Source organism: Fringilla coelebs, assembly GCF_963513975.1.
Source record: "Fringilla coelebs genome assembly, chromosome: 1".
NCBI classification, from domain to species: Eukaryota; Metazoa; Chordata; class Aves; order Passeriformes; family Fringillidae; genus Fringilla; species Fringilla coelebs.
The window spans coordinates 32,990,435-33,011,699 of NC_140028.1; the positions used below are offsets into that span (position 1 = coordinate 32,990,435).

At 38.2% G+C, this 21,265-nt stretch overlaps 1 protein-coding gene across 2 annotated transcripts in view; it reads left to right on the forward strand.

Annotated features, from left to right (window-relative positions):
- The window catches only part of STAU2 (staufen double-stranded RNA binding protein 2), a 170,228-nt gene that overhangs the window by 18,386 nt on the left and 130,577 nt on the right, over positions 1-21,265 (forward strand). For both annotated transcript variants that reach the window (XM_084214937.1, XM_084214938.1), the window contains exons 2-5: positions 961-1,168; positions 2,229-2,359; positions 6,900-7,059; positions 9,058-9,193. In XM_084214937.1, coding sequence (XP_084071063.1) covers positions 970-1,168; positions 2,229-2,359; positions 6,900-7,059; positions 9,058-9,193 — 626 coding nt within the window. In that variant the 5' untranslated portion in view covers positions 961-969. The remainder of the gene's footprint in view (positions 1-960; positions 1,169-2,228; positions 2,360-6,899; positions 7,060-9,057; positions 9,194-21,265) is intronic.

Below are 21,265 nucleotides of genomic sequence, written 5' to 3' on the forward strand. Positions count from 1 at the left end.
CCAAACCTTTTTACCGGGTGACTGACATTGGCTGGTTTCTCTCTTAATTGAGTGGATTACCTGGATGCCTGCAGGCACCTAAACTGCTCTTGTGTAGTTTTTGCAGCAGCAGGAGTTTTCAGCCAGTAGCCCACATTTTGCCAAGGAGCACAGTCTCAGTGAGTAATATGGAGCAGTGCCCTGACCCTGGTTTGTTTATGCATGTAGACCTAGCTTGAGAACACGTATTTGCAATAAAGGAACTAATTTGGGCAGATGAAAAGAGATAATTAGTACCTGGCATATTCCCGGTTAATGCTTTAGCCATTGGGTTAAAGGCTAGTTTAGGAAATCCTGGTACCTCTGCCAGTAATTTCTGCAAGGATTTTGAAGTACTCCACCTGTTGGCTGAATAAGCACTGATTATTTTTAAGAACTTGCATCATCGGTGGGGGTTTTTTGCTTGTTTGTTTATAATTTCTTCCTTTTTCCCGCCCTCTTTTCTAGTTTAGTACCTGGCCAAAAAAGTTAGGGATTTTCTCTTGTGGCCTTATTTGATACTTAAGGTGCACTTTAGTGGAGAACCAATGGCAAAAGTTTTCAAGTTTGCTGTGGCATTTGGTTGCAAAGCCATCCTCTCTTAAAGATACTGGCAAATTCTTATCTCGTCTGCAGAATAATTGTGTGGAATTTGATTCTAGAATAGTAATTCTTCCTGCTAGATTTCAGGCAGGGTGACCCCAACATTGAAAAGCAGAACCTGGAGCCAAAGTGTGCGGGTTCTTCTCCAGGGATGTTTTTTGGCTCTGAGCTCTGTTTCTCGGTGCATCCATTTGGAAGTAATATTTGCAGAGGCATGACTTTTGTGGACAGTTTTGTGACCTGGATCCAGGAGCAAAAAAGGAGCGTTGCTAACAGCACTGTAGTCATTGGACATTCAAAATGCAGAGTGCTCTGCTGATAATAATGTATTTATTGCAGTGACAGGCAATGGCACAAGTTAAAATGCAGACTACAGCAAACCTGTCTGGACCCACCATGGCCCCTGTGGTGCTACCCCTGCCAGTTACAGCTACAAATACACTGAGTCTGCCATCCTCAATGAATGGATCCATTTCAGAATCGGCTGCCAGCTGTAGCAGTCCTACTGCCAGCCTTGTGGATCCTGCGTCTTTGATCAACTCACCAGGTAAGTTGGTCCAGATATATTTTCTTTGGTGTTCAAATTAATCTTTTTGATGACTTTTTAATTAAAGAAAATAATAATTAGGTCTTAAAGAGGATTGAAATAAAGGAGAAAACCCACGTAGAAAAATGTTTTGGCTAAATAAGCTGTTTACAAAGTTCAGTTTCTTTATTGAGCTCAGATTTGGAGTGAAGTTTTGATCAATGATGTAGAATCTCAGGAAAGAACATGTCTGTTTTGTCAAATTCTCAGTGTATCTTTTATAGAGAAGTTTTAGTGGGGCAGGAAGGTCTCCAAGTTTATTTCTCTTCTCTAGAACAGAATGTCTTCTGAGTGCTTGGCAGTATTTGGTGTTTCCTTTGTGGCCTAATAAACGCTGTAGTTTCTATGCTGAACTGGGTGTAAAATGCAGAAGTGTTGTCCTAACAATTTAAGCAAGAAATCACAATGTGTGTGTGTTAGGGATAAATACAAATAAATTGCAAAACCCCACAGAAAGTGAAAGAGTCTAAAGAAAGCAGAATTAAATCCTTAAAGGGGGAGGTGTTCTATGTGAGTGTTCTGAGAGTGACTTTGGTATTGTGAGAAAGGTCTAAAACTTTGGGAAAAAGCTGGCAGAAACAAGTGGGGACCTCAGGGTTTCATCTACTGTATTTGTCTCATAACTCTTATGCTATCCACTTCTGCTTCAAAGAGTGGAAAAACCATTCTGAAAGAGTAGTCAACTCCAGGAACCAGTATACTCCTGACAGTAAACTTTGGTGACACAGAAAATATAGAATATGCCTATGCTGTCCTGCACTGTCATCTCTCATATGGACATTTTGGGAAGAAATGGTTTTGGGGCATTTTTAATTGCATGTAATCAAAATTGTTATTGGGAACTACATAGTTTCATGTGATTAATATATAAATGGTATTTAAACTTTGTATTTAGCATATATGCAAAAGTTATGTTTTAGCCAAAGTATTTCCTTTTTTAAGCATGCTGCTTTTGCAAAGCTTTGTGAAGTTGTGAAGAGTACATTTCTCCACAAAAACTTTACAGACTCTTTATTTACAGCTCCTCTCCAAGATAACATGGCAAACCCCAAAGAGAAAACTCCAATGTGTCTGGTAAATGAGTTAGCCCGTTTCAATAGAATTCAACCCCAGTATAAGCTTCTGAATGAAAGAGGGCCTGCTCATGCCAAGGTAAGGTCACAGTTCCAGGTGATGAGCCATACCTTACATGCTGAACAGATAATATCATGGTTTGGACAAATGTGCTTGTCAAAACCAGCTACATTTCTAGTGGAAGGGCTTTCTTCCTGTTCTTTACTTTGCTGCTCTTTTAGACCACACTTTCAGAAAGTATGCCTGTATTTCTGTTACAGAAGCCCTGTAGATCATTTTGTACTTTACTTTGTCTCTCATCTTTGAATTTACATTTGCTGGTCTTTATATAGACCTCATGAAGGTCTTTTCAGGGTGTCACCACCCTTCCTTAGTCTTTCTGGGGCATTTGCTTTTTAGGCTGCATGAATCTTTCTCTGCAGTCAGCATGCCTCTGATAACTACCTCTGCATTTTTTTCATGGTAATGTAGGTGATGACAAATTTGTGACATTTTTTAAAGTGCTTATTGATGCAATTTTTTGTCCATTAAGTTGATAGTCTATCTTTGAGTCTCGCATTCTAGGGCACAAACTTTATTACTGGGCAACTTTACAATGTAGGGTTATACTAAAACTCCTAATGTGATTATAGCATAGAAGTTTCTAATGATTTGACAGCTAATTCTGGCCACTTGATGGGTGGATGTCCAACTTAATAAGTAAAAATTAGGATGCTTTCAGATGATGGGGAATACAGAGGAATATCCTCATGGTAATTTTTGGATATAATTTTGAATTTCCTCCCTACTTAGGAGCAAATTGGGGAAGGAAAAAAATCCTAGAAAAGTCTGAGTGAGACACTGGCATAATTAGTAGCTGGTTTGTATGTAGTATTTCTGGAGTGGCCAAATCACATGAGGCAGCAGGGCCAGGGTGTAGATTAGTAACAGTTTCAGCTCCTCATGGGCTGTCTCTGCCCTTGCCCCTTGTTCCTGCATTGCATGCTGTGTTGTCAGCTACTGCAGAACAGATGCAAATCACTGACCTTCAGCTCTGGCTGGCGATGTTGAACATGTTAGAGTGGTGGAAATGATGTCAGCAGGTGTGGGGCTGCTTTTAGCACCCTTCGTTGCAAATGGAAATTGAAGAGCTCTTCCTCTTCCTGGAGGCGTTTGGCACCACAGGGTACACTGGTTGGGTTTGGGTTGCATATTTAATTTGTTGGGCATTCTGTAACTTCTCACTATTGTGTTTATAGTGTTACCTTTGTTTTCCCATTTCTGTGAAAAAATAATTGCTTTGGTTGCGGTGTGGTTTTGACTGTTTACATTTCTCAGCAGTAAGGAGATTTGAGTTATATGACATTCAAATTATGCTTAAAATTTTAGTAGGATAATAAATTGTTCACAGATGGAAGGGGCCACCCTTCTCCCAAGCAATTGGCAACAGGATAAGGGGACATAATCTCAAAATGTGCCAGGGGAGGTTCAGAGGGGAGGTTCAGTTTGGACACGATGAAAAATTTTTTGACTGAGAGGGTGGTTCAGCATTGGTTTGGACTGCACAAGGAGGTGATGGATTAGCCATTCCTGGAAGTTTTCAAGAAATGACTGGACATGGCACTTAGTACTATGGTTTGTGTTGTGTGGTGATGTTTGGTCAAAGTTTGGACTTGCTAATCTTAGAGGTCTAATCAACTTTAATGATTCTATATTTGTTATTACTTTTAAAGGAACTTATATCAGTGAAATTACTTAAGTCTGCATTACCTGCACTGCTGAAATCCAGATTTTCAATGAATTTCTTAATTTTTCAGTTTTTCAATTTACCTCATTCTTTTAGTTGTGCTCATAGTAGTAAAAAAACCAGTTATGTGCTCCATAGACTCAGGAGGATATTAAGTCTAATTTTGATCTGTGTAGTGAGATAAAAAAAAGAGAAATGAATGAAGAACAAGGGTGATATTAATAAGATTATGCAGGTTTTGACCTATGAAAAGTGAAGAAAGAGATAGAATTTATTATGACTCTCTTAGCAATTTAGTATCATGTCTTGTTAGTAATATGATGATATACTTGACAGAATATGTGGAACAGACCTAATTCTGTCTTGGGAAGCATGACCTGAAGGATGTAGTGCTGCTGTTGCTCTTTGCCATTCAAGGAGCTTCTCATATTGCTTTGCTCCTACACATCCTCTGTTCCTGACCACTAATGGTTTTCACAATTTTTAGACATGCTCTAGAAGATAGCTGTCTGTGTTGTGACCACAAATGCTAGTAAATTTTTATACCCTTTTTTCTAGTTGTCTCTGGAAAATAAGTTTAGACAACTAGAAACAGTGCAGTTGGGAGAGAAGTGGCTCTTCCTAACAGTGCAGTTAGGGTTTCTAGGAGTCTGCCCTCCAGGTGGATTCTTCATCATAAGGAAAATCAGAAAGTCTTTGTTAGCATAAATGATGTTTTGGAGTACGTAAGTCAGATTGAGCACGTCTTCTGTCCTTCCATGTCAGTGTCATTTCAGGACACAAATTTAAAAGGAACAGTGGCAAAATAAAGTGGATGGTGGTACAGAAAAGAGGGAAAGGGGGTAAGGGATGTAGCACTTCAAAAACTGGAAAGGAGGAGAGAAGGTTTTACACAGAAGAAATGAGGAGTGAAGAGTTGTCAGAGCTTAGAGAGACCTTACAAGCACAGGCATGGTGGCCTTTGCATTTCTGCTCTCTGGACATCAGGTAAATTATGTTGGGTGTAAGGAATAGAAATTTCCTCAGTGAGAAATGTCTCTCAGTCAATAGCAGAACTGTTAGCTCTGGAATTACAGGATTTGAATGTTCCATTGTCTGCTCCAGAGTTGGATTTAGGCAGGTTTATTCCTTTAATAAAGGAGTAAACCTACTCCTATGTGTGCGTTTTTGCAGGAGTTTTTTTGGCAGATGTGTTAAGTGAGAAGGTGCTCTGACTGGCAGAAATTTACTGAGCAAGCCCTTTATCATCTGGAGTTCCTATTTATTGCTCTAAGCAATAGATAGGTAGATAAGAGGCCATTATTAATCATATTTTAATTTAAATTCGGGATTTTCCTCCTCCTATAAAAATACTGTACTGATACTTTCTTGCAAAATATAAAATATATAAATTTCAGATCCAGAAATCAAATTTCAATGTTTTTTAGTAATAAGGATGTATGTTTGCAGGTAATTTATATAATTATGAGAATTTAGCTCTAATACCCCTCTTAGCTTTCAGATGGGGGTAGGTTTGACAGAGTGTAAAATTAAGAGACTATTTCTCTCTTTCTTCCATGAGGAAATTGTTGTGACTGCTGTGGCATAAAACAACTTGGCAATAGGAGCTGTGATACAGGGACTTGCATTCTGAAAATTACAGTAGGCCAAAACTCAAGGCTGTAATTAAGACACCAGTATTCAGTTTGAATGCAGCGTGTGCATGTGCAGAGGGCTGAGTTGGGAGACACACACATACTTGTGTTCAAATGCTTGTTTGCAAGTACTTGCTAAAAAAATGTATATGTAGAGGCAGATTTAAAGGCTCTTTTAATCTCTAAAAATCTGCTCCTGAATCTAGCAAGTTTAAATAAGTGAAAAAATTGAAGAGCTGTCAAAATTAAAATTTTACTTTATACACTTCTCATACTAATACATAGATCGTTTTTTCCTTTGACTCAAGTAAGTTAGTCTGTTGTCTGAGGTAGGTGAATCTTAGTTTACTGTATGTGTCTGACTGTTAAGTCCTGCCTTTTATCTAGGGATTATATGGCAAATATATTGAGTTCCTAGCTTTTCTCCCCTTGTTCTCAGATGCTCAAATTTAAACAGAACATTTATGTATCATACAGAAGATAGACTCTAATATCTTACACATGCATTGAGTTTTATCAGCACAATTTGCACAGCATGGATACTTGAAATAGCCCTCTATCACAGCATTTGAAATATATGGTTTTTATCAGTTAGTCCATTTCTGAACTCTGGATGTTTACAGTTCCTGTCCTCACTATAGATTTTACATTAAGAACTGCACTTTCATTAGAAAAGATAATAATTCTTTTGCTTCTTATTTTATCTTTTTGAACATGCTTGAGTTGTGACTCTGCCCTAACAAAAGGCTTTATTTTTAGAAATCTGGGTACGTGAGAAAGTAATTCACTCTGCAAAACTATCTGGGCCAAATTCTCTGCTGCCTTGAGAAGTGTGTAGTCATTTATATTCATTCATAATCATTACAAAATTGGGGTTTTTCTCAGTACCATGTTTAGTGTTTGTTTTCTACAAGTAAAGTGACTAAACATACTCAAATATAAGAAGAAATTGCTGACCTGTACATAGTCTTCCAAGAGCAGAGGATCAGTTTGAAGTTATTCTTACTTGGTTTAAATATTATTCTGTTCTTTGATAATTGACATTACCATGACACTATTTTACTTTGTGATTTGAAAGGCCAAATGTTGCTCACTGATAAGGTCTCACTGATCTCTGGAAGAATCTGATGTGTTATCTGGGAGTTGAATACAATGAAAAGAAAGCACGGTTTCTCTTCTGCCCTGGAAGCTTTTATACAGATTGTTCTAATCCACAGTGATAATCTTGCCAGTGTTTACCTGTTCTTTGTCTTTGAAGATGTTCACAGTGCAGCTGACTCTTGGAGAACAGACATGGGAAGCTGAAGGAAGCAGTATTAAAAAGGCCCAACATGCTGCTGCTAGCAAAGCATTGAATGAAACCACCCTTCCCAAACCAACACCTAGACCACCCAAAACCAATGTAAACAATAATCCAGGTATGACATTTTCCTCTGAGTGTTAGATCTTGTTGAAGTATCAGCATGTTATAGCACTAAATAAGTAATTTTAACAAGATACTTGAATTTCCAGGATGAAAATCAACGTAGCTATAGTATGATTGGGTAATGCAGAACCTCTAGTAAGCTTTCATGGAAGAATTTTTTAATGCACATATCTAAAATGGTTGAACTGTAAGAGAATATATTAATTAGGGAATACATTAATTATAGTAATGCTTAGATGTGTGCTAAATGATGGTATGTGATCAACAGTAAGCACACAGGAGAAAACCAGACTGAATTAACTAAAACACATTTCCCAAAGCATTATTTTAGCTAACTTTCCAATGAAGCTGGAAATTTTATCCAGTCCAATCCTGTGAAATTACATCTCTGGCATAAACAAAAGGCTGTGAATTGGCATGAGAACTTTGACAGGTAATTTCCTGCATGCTGAGTTTTCCTTCAAAGCAACCTGTGCTTTCAAAAAGCTTTCTGCCCCTCCCCCTCTTTTAAAAATGTATTCTTCACTTTCTTAAAATGAAGTAATTTTGCAGTTTATCTTCTCGATGTTGGAAAGAGAAAAGCAGGAGTAAATTTCCTTTAGAACTTGTGAGTATTATCCTGAGCATTAATCATGAAGGATTGTTTGAGAGTGGTGTGGTAGTGTTCTCTTGCTCCTTTGGAGATCAGTGTGTTTCCTCTCCAGACCCAGGACACTGGTTTTGCCCTGCTTCCTTCACAGTCACTGTGACTTTGGCTGCTTACAAAGCAGGAGGCTCAAACCTCTGTGAAAAGTGGATCCTGAGTTTGGTTCTTGGCATTGTAGAGTATTATTGACTTTCTAGATTTTTTTGGCTTTGAGGATATTCTGAGAGGGAAAATCTGATAAAAAGAGGAGTAGGCTTTAAGAGAATTAATTAAAAATTTTATCACTTAACACTGTAATTTTACTCTAAAAAAGGTGCATCGTATATGCACAGGTGTATTCTCATCAAAATGACATTCAGTATTTTTATAAAAAATTTGAATTCATAGTAATGTCTTGCTCTGGAAATGATATTTAATTGTTGTTGGTATAAGTTTTTGAGTAAGTGTTGCATAAACATTTTCATCATTTGGCATATAAAGCTTCAATGTCAGACTGGAAAATTAATCATAGCTTTTTAAAGGGTAAATTTATTTGAATCTCACATGAAAGTATTTTCAGAATGCACATTTAGCTCATTTGGGATTCTCTTACAACAGTGTAAATGGGGATTACTGTAGCTGAACGTTTTATCTAAGAAAAAAGAAAGAAAGAAGTTGAATGTAGCTTATTTGGCATTTTAGAAACCATGCAAGTGGGCAAGTACTGGCTGCCTTCTATTTTTGCATTCTGTCACCAGTAGATGGCTGTAGTTGCACTGATTTCCAGGATCTGTATGCTCAGTCTGTTAGATCACTCCTATGAGACCATTAGTTCTTAGACATAGTCTTAAGTTTTCAAGTCTTGCAAATAAAGCATTTTTTTTCACTTATTGTGAGATTCCTGAATGACTGCAGTAATGCCTCTTACTTCATGCTTGTCTCAATGACTCTTTGCTCTATTTGTGGTTTTATTTAATGGTATTCAGCAGAAAGACACATTATTCTATTATCTTTATAGTTCTTTCAGAAAGTATCATAATGTATTAAAAGTACTTTGGAAAGATGAATAACCAGCTTGTTTATTGCCCTGACTTTCTCATTCATATGTGAAGGTTAATCCACTGAAACTGCATAGAGAATTCACTGAGAGAGATTTTAAAATGTTCTTTCTCATTGCTTATGATTAAGTTGGCATCTACATTCCCATCTTTTAAAGAAACTGAAATGTCTTTTTAGCTGCATCTTTTTAATTTAAGAGAAAAAAAGAAAAGTCGTGTATGTCTCCCTTTGCAGCTCAGTCCTGCTTGTGTGTTTTTCGGTATTTCTGGTTTAAGCACCTTACTTACAGTGGGTTTTTTTTTGCAGGCAGTATAACACCAACTGTGGAGCTGAATGGTCTGGCGATGAAAAGAGGAGAGCCTGCCATCTACAGGCCGTTAGATCCAAAGCCAATCCCCAATTACAGAGCAAATTATAATTTCCGGGGCATGTACAATCAGAGGTTTGTACTCTTTCTGTTGGTTTATTTTTTTTTTTATCCTTATGTCCTGAATCTTCTTTAACTTTCTAGGTTATTTCAGAGTGAAAGAAAACTAAAAATTTTGTTAAGCAGAGTCTGCAGTCTTATTTAGAAACATGCATAATTGCCTCCTGAAAGAGACAGGTGCCCTAAACTCATCACAAAGAATAGAGATGTGCAAAACTGCTTTTATTTTTATTATGTACATTAAAAAGCACATTAAACAGCCATAGTGGTGAGGAGGCAGAGCATTAACTTCACAGAAAGGTTTTGCTTTTCTTTGCTGTCATGTCATGTGATTAAAAACTGTGGCATCAAAAATTTTGCAATCTTTTCTTGGAAATTGAATATAAAATTGGAAGGACTGCATTTTGATAACTGGCTTGAAAACATTCTCAGGTTTCTGGTTTTTTAGCCATTCTTCTTGGTCAGCTATCTCAGTTCCTTAATCCTCAATGTTTAGTTAGGAAAAATCCTTTATTTCACAGTTTAAAAACCTATATTCAGAACTATGTCAATTTGTAATCTGAAAAACTTCTTTCTCTGAGATAGGTTTTTTTCCTCATTTTTCCTTATTTGTCCTCAGAGGAACTGTATCAGATCAGGTCTTTTGAAGCTTCAAGAGACAAAATATGATCTGTGATATAAAAAAAGACCAAACCAAAACAGGTCAGAAAGTTTTAACCACATATTTTATCAGTGAAAAATGTTACCTTTTTAATAAAGCTTGACTTGATGGATTTCATGTTCATTTTTATGCATCTCATAAGTGTCAAATGGCTTGAGGGTATGAACTCTGAAGAAGTGTTTTGGTTCAAAACGACTCTTCATTAGAAAGTGAATTTATTGCGATGTTGAAAAATTAAGGAGTTTTAAAAAAAGCAGCATTTCAGGATTGTCTAAGGAAAATATTTCAATTTATTTAATTCTATTTTACGTTTCCCCAGACTTCAAAATTATGATAATTTGGTAAGTGTAGGGTTTTAACACTTCATTCTGAGTTGGATTTTTTGTTGTTTTTTTTTTTAATTTGCTTGGCTGGTGGGTTGTGTTGTTTTATAACAGTAATACCTAGAATTTTAGAAAACAAAAAAAACCCAAAATAACCTGGAAGAAACCCTTTAATTATTCTGTGGAACAGTGCCTGGTTTTTGTATCACTTGTCTTATATTTCTAGTCATTGCTGACCTGTGTCTCTGCTTACATCCATCATGGTTTAAAAAGCTAATTATGATGCTTGAAATGAGTTTAGTTAATATTTAGAAATCCTTCATTTATTTGAATTGCTTTTATAGTGAGATTAGCTTGACTAGTGGATATAATGCTATACTGGAAAAAATGAAAGCTAGTTAAAGGCATGAAATCTGGAATTCTGGAATCTGAACTTAATTATGGAAGGATATTGGTGGAAATAGAAGGTCAAAACACAGCAGTTGCTAACTCTTAATATTTCTTTTCATAGAAAATGATTAGTGTGTCTAGCTCAATTGATAAGTTTTCTTCTTTGAAAACTTTCATGAGAGCCATGTTTTGGTGTTAGGGTAGAATGATACATGAAGGTTATTTTTCTGGGCACATTAGGTAGCCAAGGCCACTTGATTTTTTTGATCACAAAACAAACAGGATAGATGGGACAGAAGGCCACAATCTGTCCTTGCTTTTTCATTGTGCTTATTTGAGTGAGGCTACCCATGCAGAACAGCTAACAAAACTGGGATTAGTAAATTGATAACTAACACTAAGTAGCAAACAACTGGACATACCTGTCTATGCATGAACACATACCTGTGGTGCACGTGCCATGTATACACATGGAAGCCAGAGGAAAGAGGAAGCAGAAAAATGATCTGTACAGTACTGTTGATGGACTACTGTGGTAGAAATAATTGTTCATTGCCTTTTTTTGCATAGGGAGGTGCTGGCCCTTTGTGATCACAGTAAGAAAGGCACTTAGACTTTGTAAGGCATCATTTAAAGGCTGTTTGTTAGACCTGCTGGTTTAAGAAGCAAATAGTACAGATAATCTTCCATATTTTCAGCTACCTTGGGCCCTGAGTGGTGTGGCATTGACCAGGACTGTTCTCCATGGGCACCACAGCATGCAGACCTCAGCCTTAGCAGAGATTAACCCCTCTTGGTCATTCACACTCTTACAGGATTTGCTTACAAGGAGACAGCCCTGTCAGGAATAGTCAGGGATGATGGTCATGTGGAAACTTTGTACTGTGCTCTCAGATAAAGGCAGGGTCACGCAGGTGGTACCGAGGGGGAGCTGCCAAGGGCCCATCTCTTGCCACAAGTCTGTTCTGTGGCCAGGGGATTTGAGCAGCACAGCACAGCCCCTTCCTGTGAGCACTGCTGGGCATAGCCCACATGGCTCAGCCTGGCTGCACTGGGGGCACTGGCTGCGATGGGCACGATCCTGCACCTCTTCCAGCCAGCATTGCTTGGCACCCCCTACTCACCCTCGCCACAAGCAAGCCTGGAGACACAGTCTGGATTGTTTATAATAGCCAGGGAAGTCTGAAATATGAAGCATATGATGCAGCACTGTATTATGTTCCTGTGGTATAATATGGTACATTTATTTTCTTCTACTGCCACATTGTATTTAGCATTCATTTGCTGATTTTTGGGAATTGGGTAGTGGAATAGAAGTACTGTTGAAGTACCCAAGTAAATGCAGACTATATAGACAGTTAAAAACAAGATTTAAGAATTAATGTAGATAATATGCTGCATGAAGCTTTTTTTTCATTTTCTTTAGTTTCTGGCTGTAGATTATTTTCTGTTATTAAAAAAAGATACATAATATGCTAAATAAATTGGAAGCTTTGTCTTTTATACTGTGTCTGCATTCCCTTTACTGATGTCTGTTTAAAGAAATGTGCTTTTCAAATAGGTGAAGATACAGACAAAGATTAGGAGATTGCATTAGGGAAACTCTGATACTGGCAAGACTAATGTCTTGAGGAAAAAATAGATTATTAAATTCATTCTAGGGCATATCTCTGTACCAGTAAAGTCTAGTGTTTCAAGTGGCACAAAAGATCCTTTTCAGTATCTCATAGAAATGTGATCTGAGAGTTGCAATTCGTATGCAAAGTTGATGGCTAGGTTCCCTGTCAGGCTAAGATGATTAATGTCAAAGTGGCAGTGATTCCTCCTCCTTCATTTGTCCCTAGCCTTTGTGTCCCTGAATATTTCCTGCCTCCAGCACTGGAAGTTGAGCTGGCTGGAAATTAATCAATTTTGGGGGGGTAAAGGAAAGCAGAAGTTACTCCTCGACTTACAACTGTACTTAGACATCTTCTTTTCTAGTCGCACAGGAGCTTGTGCCTTCACCAGAGAGGAGCAGGGTGTATTTGGAATGCAAGGGCAGCTTAGGTTGATTTAAGTGTGTGAAGGACTACTGTCTCACATGCTGTGTAGCATATTTATATGGGCAGTATATTGCACAGAAGATGTTGAAGCATGTTTGTAAGGGGCCAACATCCATTTGCAAGGTCTGCAGCTGATGGCATAAATTGATAGTGGTGGCCATAGCTACTTTCATAGGGAAAAGGACAGCAAATGAGAGGAAAAAGGGAAAAGGGGAAAGTTTTCCTAGCAGTTATCATGGAAGGCAAGTGATGAGATGTCCCAAATGAGCATCCTTCCACAGGTGTTCTCTTCAATGCAACAAATGTTCTCACTAACACTTTCCCGTAGTAATTCTGTGGTTTTTATCAGGACATGCTCTAGCTGCCTGTTGCTTACAGTGCTGATAGTGCTGCACCAGGGTAGGTGTTGGATACTGGCTGTTTATAGAGCTTTGTGCATGCAAAACTCAGCATGGCAGAGAGCAAGATATTTAAGGCAGTGTTTAACTCTGTGTTAAGGTCTTAGCCTTGTAAGTCTCTTCCTGTGCTAAGTTAGGAGGTGCAAGGCAAGTCAGTGCCCCTCTTAGGGTAGCTAAGTAGGAAAAACACAGTCCAGCTTGGAACTGGATGAGGTATGAATGTTTTCATGCTGACTCTCCACTCAAGATAGTGAGTGCAGTACTGGCTAACTTGTTAACAGCATTGGGTCATTGCCATTACACTGCATATTGTGACAGGCTGGTGAAGTCTGTGTGAGGCTGAGCTGAATCATGTGAAGTTACCAGCTAAGGTCGCTGGTAGCTTGGGTATCTGTATACTACAGTTCATTTATTTCACAGTAGATAACAACTTGGAGTCTTCTCTGGATTTTCTTTATTGAAGTAAAATCCATGCAAGTTTGGTCAAAGAAAGTTTGATGGCCTCTGATAAGACAGAGCTTTTAAAAAAGTTGTCAACCCTGAATCCAGCCATGTTAAACTTCTTATTTAACAAAGGTTTCTGTATTCCTAACAGAGATTATAATAGAGGAAAATACTCTTTTGGCACTCAAAATTTGCCAGTTATATACAACCAATTTAAAATCTCACAGGTTGGAATTTCAGCAATTTTGCAACAAAAGCACATTAAGACCTTCCAATTCAAATACTATGTGTTACAGAAAAGCTAAAAATGGTGAAGACTTAATTCTTTATGGCTTCTTTAATCTAAGAGTTTTCCATGATGACCCTGGGGAAGGATGTGCTGATGCTTTCGGGGCTGGGTTGCTAACTGATGTAGCTTGCGTGTTTGTCAGCACAGCATTTGGCACGAGTCAGGAGAACTGGCACGCTACTCAGCACAGCCCAAGCCTTGAGACAGCAGGTCAGGTTTGAAAACTATTGGCAGAGCTGAGGACAAAACATGTGCTTACTTCCATATCTGTAGCCAATGCTAGAACCCATCCTCCCTCACATCTCTGGCTAAAATGCAGTTGGCTTAAACCATGTAAAAAAGAATTAAAAACATGGCTGTTTAAATTAGAGGAGTTAAACAATAAAATAAGGTATCGATTCTGACTACAGGGTTGTCCAGCTTGCCTTGTTACCATTGAATGCTGGTTTTATTTTTTTCTTCAGTTAGAATTGAAGAGAGTAATTTCTGAAGTTTAATTGTCCTGCAGTACTTTCAATTATAGAATGTCTGTAAAGTGACAGAAGAAATGATATCTTACAGGCTTACCTAAACAAAGAGTTTTCAGCCAAGAAATAAAACCACTAGAAATTGAACAGCAGCTTTTGATGTTTTAGTTTGGAAAGTAATGTTAAAGAGATCATAAACCCCAAACCTTGTGTTTTGGGAGAATTCAGAAGTTGTTTTCTTAATATATAAAATTCCTTAATATGTGTCTCACCACAATCTAGAGAGCTTGAAAAATATATATAATATATATATATAAAGAGGTTTCAAAATGAAAACCACTTGTGAAATATAGGAACAAAGGGAATACAAAACAATGACAAGCTAAAGAACGGAAATAAAGTAATTAAAGCAGTTTCTTGCTTGGTTTTAAGGAATTTGGATGGTGTGATAGCTCTGCAAGCATGTCACGCAAAGTGGTGGTGTCCCTAGGATAAACTACAGCTTCTGTGCACTTGCACAGTTCCTGCTGCACTGAGCCTTCATCTTGGGCTTGTGTAAGGTTACTTCTTCCTGCACATATGTTGTGTACTGCAGACTAAAGAGAGGACTATCCCCTTTCTCCTCAGAGCATGGGGGAGTGCACAAACCATTCCCCTTCTTCTCTTTTTTCATAGCTCCGCCATTCTGAGTATATTTTTCTTTGAAGTTAATTAGTGCTTCTTTACAGTGCCATTTGCAAGACCAAACTCAGAAAAATAAAGCAACAGCATATCCTTGCCTCTTGTGGAGCCAGCTGCTCTGCCTGGTCACAAAGCACAGGCTATCACCCTACCTGGGAATGTAGTTCCTACCTGCCAGGTAGCCTGCTGCCCTGCTGGGTACTCAGTTGCTGCATGGAGCTGTAGACTTCTCTGCTCCTGAAGTGATGAATATCAGCCCTGTGGACCAGTGCCTAAATACTGAACAAGCACTTTAAAAATGAGGGATAATAAAAGAAAGCTTGAGGGCTGGTCTTTGGCCAACTACATCTGCAGCTGCTAGCTTCATAGTGGACTAACATGTTATCCAATCTAATGATCAAAGAGAGGGTAGACTGTGTGATTATTGGATAAATTGCTAAAATTGTCAAGTCATATTAATAAAAGATTGTGTGGTGAAAGAATGGAATAAAATGAGGAGTTTGTTTCTTTTATGAATGCTGACCTAAAGATTTAATATGTGCATCAAAGGGAAAAGATTTGAGGGAAGTGTTACTTGACATGAGTGCTTAGTAATGCAGTCTAAATCCTCACCCAGCTTCATTTGTTTCACAAAAGTTACATAGTCCTATGAGGGATAAAAAAGGAAAATCTAGCCAGAAGAACAGCTGTAGAAGCCAAATTTGAAGTGCGTGGGTTGCAATGCAGGAGACAATGTAAGAATCTATCGATATTACCATCTCCAAAACTACACCTACAGTTATACAATCCAGTTATCTAATTTACAGAAAGAGAATGAGGTCTGAAATTTTCATGACCTTTAGATGCTCTCCTGTGCTGCTTGAGCACCCTGTTTACCTTCTAGCAAAAGACAGCTCTCTGCATGGAGAGCCTCATCTGTTTGAGGCACAAATATTCCAGTGCATAATATAAAAGGCAGTTGGATCTGAAAGACTTCGATCTCTTATTGATTAGATCGGCCAGCAGCCTGGAAAATATAAAATTCAGATTAGTCCAGGCAGTCTTTTTGTTACTCTAGGCACATGATTAGCATAATATCTGTTGCTGAATTCCCATTATTGAGGTTTTATGTTGGGGCTTGCTGCAACAGAGGAGGATTTTATGCACAGCTGTGTGTAAAGCAGATTTTTTTCCCAGGCAAATATGCTGTGGCAGATGTGGGACGCTAAGTTGCCTAAACATAGGTCTCTAGTGCCGCTTGAGACATCGCAGGGTGTGTGAGACATCCACATGGTACCAATGGATTTAGCAGAAGACCTAGAGGAGACCTTTACTAGAGTGGCAGCGGAAGGTCGGGCAGAAGGTCAGGAAGGTCAGATACCCTAGAGCATTTCAAATGGCCCTGCGCAGCTAAGTTTAGGCAATTGACAGAATCCCTAAAAGCGATGTTCAGTCATCCTAGCGTTTCATACAATCCACTAGGACTCCAGCTATTTGTGACAAACTTGTCTGTTTCATGGGTCAGTCCTCTGTCACATCATGTGGATGTTTTAGGTACATGACTGCATCTCAAGTTGTACTGTGTGCTTGTGTTCAGGCAGCTAGGTGCAGTTCTTTAGGGTGCTGGTGGCATTTGGATCCAAGCTCAGACATCTTTCAAATAGTCTCTGCCTGTGCATTAGAAAGTCTCAGTCTCCCCTTATAACCAGTGGAAGGGTTAGGCAGAACAATTCCTTGTCCAGAATGCTGTTTGTCATGCCTTAAGCTAGGTTGTCATACATATGTTTTGTATGGATCTCTCCAGAGCATCACTTTTATAGCAACTTAGTTTCTACACATTAACTAAATACCTAAATTTAGGCATCTGAATCTAGAGCTGAATCCTGCTCTGAGAAATAATCCTAAGAATGTTGATTTGCAATAATTTTATGAGTGCTATAGTGGGAGTAATTCGACTGTCACAGTGGAAGGACTGAAAAAAAGACAAAAATCTCTCCCCGGAGAGAAGTGGGAGAGAAAAGTATTAAAAGAACAAACTCTTTAGGGACATATCTGGGTAACAGCAGTTTCGAGGAGAGGCAGGCATGCAAGCACTGAATTGCTTTTGATTGAATAAAGTACTCTTTTGCTGCAAGAAGCTGTGGAGACCAGTGCCCTTGCTCCCCACGTGAAGTGAACCTTCAGTTCTGGAGTGCGTTGTGTTGAACTGATCACAGCAAACAAATCTCTTGGTTGGTGGGGGAGCAAGTGTGGGGTGCCACACTTTCTACAGTTGTCTTTTACTTTCTACAGTTGTCAGCTTCAGACCTTAGCCACAGGGCACAACATTCTTCCCCCCAAAAAAGCCAGAGTCAGAGTTGTTGCCTGCATTTCCATTCAATGTTGCAAAATTCTGTCCTTAAAATTTTAAGGATTGAGAGATATGATGATAGAAATGTTTACTGACTGACTTCGCAAAAACTCCTCTCTGCATTCCTCACAATCCTCCCAGTAGTTTGGGAAAAAAACCTTGGAAGAAATATTAAAAACTACTTGGAAATAGAAATTCAGAGTTTGTTTAAAATAGGTTATATCTCCTTAAATATGCTATTATTTAATTCTGAACAACAGATATCATTTTCAAAGGATTAAAACTGAGGGAAATAAAGAATAGACCAAAGAATAATGCAAGTGATTGTTCAGATTTAATTATTGTTAATTATTTGGCTGGAAATAGCTGATTTAGACCATTAGATGGCAGCATGAATTTGTGCAAGAATTTCTCAGCAAAAGCATTCTCAAAAAAGTTGCCTTTTTCTATTCTGAAGCTTTTCATTACTTTAAAATGTCATAATTCCAGCACAAATCAATTAAAACCAGGTTTTCTGCAAGGCTTTGTCTCATAATTTTCTTCGAGTTTTCCTCTTCTATAATAATTGAGGCTCTAATGCCATAGCTTCAATGGCAGTTTTCCTTTTTTATGTCAATCTAGTGCGAGTAAAGGATGCCAGTTTGCCAGCAGTGACAATTAAGTGTTTAGTTTATCTGCACAAAGCATGAATTCAGCATTTCATCATATTAATTCATTCCTCAGGCCTGCCCTGAAGACATTTCCTTAAAGATAAGGCTGCAACTTGGCCACTAAACCTGCAGTCTATTTGTACTAAAGAAGCTTTCTGATGATTTGGACATCTATTTGCTTGCAAGGGACTGAGATTGCCAGCTGATACTTAATTCAGTTGTGTACATTACCAGTTGAGATAGGATTCAGATCATATCTTAAAGCAAAGCCTTGCACATCACCCTTTTATTCCCCCTGCTAGTGTATTGGCATTATGGTGTAATAATCCAGTCACAGACTTTCAAATTAATCCTTTGTGTTCATCTTCTTCATGCTACATTTCACTTCCCCTGGCCTGTTTGTTCCCACTAGTTGCCTGCCTCCCACACAGACATATTGTTACAAGAAAAGTGTTGAGTACAGCTGTGCTAAGATTTTTCTTTGCTAGTATCTGTTTCTAGGAAAGGAAAAGGGAGAAAGTCAGTCCATTTCCTGTTGGTTTAAAACAGCAGAAACATCTGTTTGTCTTAAGATAGTTTTCCCAAAAGAACAGTGGCAAGGGAGCTTGCAGGTGATGAGCTTTGCCATTGCCAGTAGCTATCAGTTTAGACAATAGTGATTATATGGTTGGCTTAAAACAAAATAAGATTCCTTAAGTGGCAGAGGATATTTATTCCTGCAGTAAAATTTTTGACAGCTAATGTTTAATTTCTACAGTGTTTTAAATCTTAAAAATACATAGAGTATCTGGGATTAAAAAACCCAGATTCTGGTATGGAATCTATAGTTTCCACTAAATTCTGTCCAAGATTGATTTTTCTGCAGTCCCCTCACCCTGTTATCATGAATTTGCACAGTGCACACAAAATGGTGTTGGGTGACGTGTCCTGGCACAGTCTGTGTATAATCCTTCCTAACAAATGCATCCTGTCACTGCCATCCACAGCATTAATGGCTACATTTAACCTCTAAGGGATCAATAACTTATATACTCTTAAGTGTATTTACAATATTACACTGACAGCTGTTAAAATAATGTTATGTAGGCTAAAAATCAAGTTGACAGAATAGAGAGCAAGGTTTGAGGTTAGTGTTCCAAGTACAGTGTCTCTTCATTCTCCAAGTCAATGCACTTACCTGGTATCATTAAAATCTTTTTAGCCTTAATTGTAGAGCATTCTAGATGCTTCATTGCTCTTTGTGCCTAAAATGTGATGCATCAGTATTGCAGCATTCTACACAGTCTTTGCTCAAGATGAAGTAGTTTTGTCGATGATCTCTTGGCCCCATTTGTAGAGGAGTTCCTAAGCCCTAATGCTTCCATCTTTTCTTAATAAATATTTTTATTAATATTCTTTCATGATATAGTGACCACCTGGACACTTTTTGTGTTCTTACAGAGGCTGAAAACATAAAGAGTGTAATACAGTCCTTATCTTTGGTGTCCTAATGTCTGTCTTTCAACACTGCCCTTCCACTTGAGAGACTTCCTGTAAACCTTCTGATTCAAAGATCCTCAGAGCCAGCAGCCTGCCCCAGCACCTTGTAAATCGCTTCAGTCTGTTGGCTTTGCAGCTCACTGGGTGTTCTTTCTCTAGCCCTACCTTTGACATAGCCAGCTTTGCTTTCAGGATACGGACAGAAGACTAGTCTTGTCGGTATGTATGAAAACAAGCACTGAACCAGAATGCTCCTCCAGGAGCAGCAATATTTTGGGTGTGTTTGCTCTTTCCACACAGTTAGCTTTTTATTCAGCCTTATCTTTTCCCTGTACTTCTGCTGAGCTAAGGGTGTTTCAGATGGGACACCTGTGAGATAGTGGGTTCAATGGAAACAAGCTTGTGTGGCCTCGTTTCTTCTTATGGCCTTTCTGCTGTGTCCAGAACATGAATATTGGTTACCAGTAAATATCTTCTCTTTCCTTTGCCTGCTTGTTTTGGTAAAACAGAGGTGAACTGCTCTTAGGGCTCAAACTTTACTTTGAGAGGTTGCCATAATTTTCCTGAGGGAAGCAAGCAGAAAGGTTAGTGGCTAATTTTTTAACAGCTTATAACTCTGTATGATCTGACTGGAATTGTACTCTATCCCTCTAAGGTCTTTGTCACTTTTGAAATGAAAGTTCTGCCACAGAATGAGGAAGTATTAAATATTCTGAAGAAAGTTTTTAAAGATTCTTTTGTAACAGAATATATGCAGTCTGAAGGCAGAACTTTACACCAGCAATCACTGTGTTATAGTTTCTCTTCACATCTTGTCTATAATATTGATTTGGGTGGGTGCTTGTGTTCTGTGAAAGAAAAGTACAGTTAACATCTGTTCTGAAATGCCAATTCACAGGATCTTCCAAAGATCTCCATGTCTTTATGGGGTATTTTAGAGAAGAATGCCAATTTAAGTTGGTTTTTACTGTCACAGAAAGGATAGGTGCACTCACAGGTGTTCATCAGGTACTTTGGCACCATAATGTGTTTGGCTTATATGTTTTACTAAAATGGGGCTGAATCCCTCAGTGTTGTGATTAAAAGGGAAATAATCTCTGGACAGAAACCAGCCCAAAATTTAACTTTGAGGTGCTGTTCCACGACAGAGGAGAATGTGGAGTCTAATCACCTTATTGATGTAGATTCAAGTCTGACACTAGTGTCAGGGAAACAGAAATGAGATTTCTTAAGGAGGTGGACATCAACAGCAGAGCCTTGGTTCCCATCAGTAAAGGTAATCACTATATTGACCTTGTTTAACTAAGTCAAACATTGTAATAGCCACTTCACGTGTTATGAAGAATTTCTTTACAAAAGGAGTTGTCAAGCAATAGAACTGGCTGTGCTGGGAAGTGCTTCAGTCACCACTGCAGGAGGGATTTAAAAGACACATAGATGTGGCACTTAATGAAATGGTTTAGTGGTGTACTTGTTAGTGCTGGGTTAATGGTTGAAATTGATTTTCTTAAAGGTCTTTTCCAACATAAATAATTCTATTATTCCATTTTAACAGTCCTTGGTATCTCTCTCCTTCAAGACTTCTTTTGAGTCCCTGTTTTTTACAATACAATTCCATCCCATTTTGTAAACATTTCTTATGTTTCCTACCTTTTAGAAAGTCTGAAACCTTGTCTTTTAGTGTACTGATCTAACATGATCTACATTTTTTTTCTTTGTTAATATTGAATACTAAATTTTATTCACTGGACCAGCTGAGATCAGTCATTGTGCTTTGGTGACGACTACTGTGGCAGTCTCATTGCATTACTTATGCATTTTTATTAGCAGTGACTTGCTATTTACTTGTCAGTCACTGGTGTAAATCCATTAAAAGATTGAAAAAGAATGTTAAATAATAAAAAAGAATATTAAAGGATATTATGTCTGCTTCC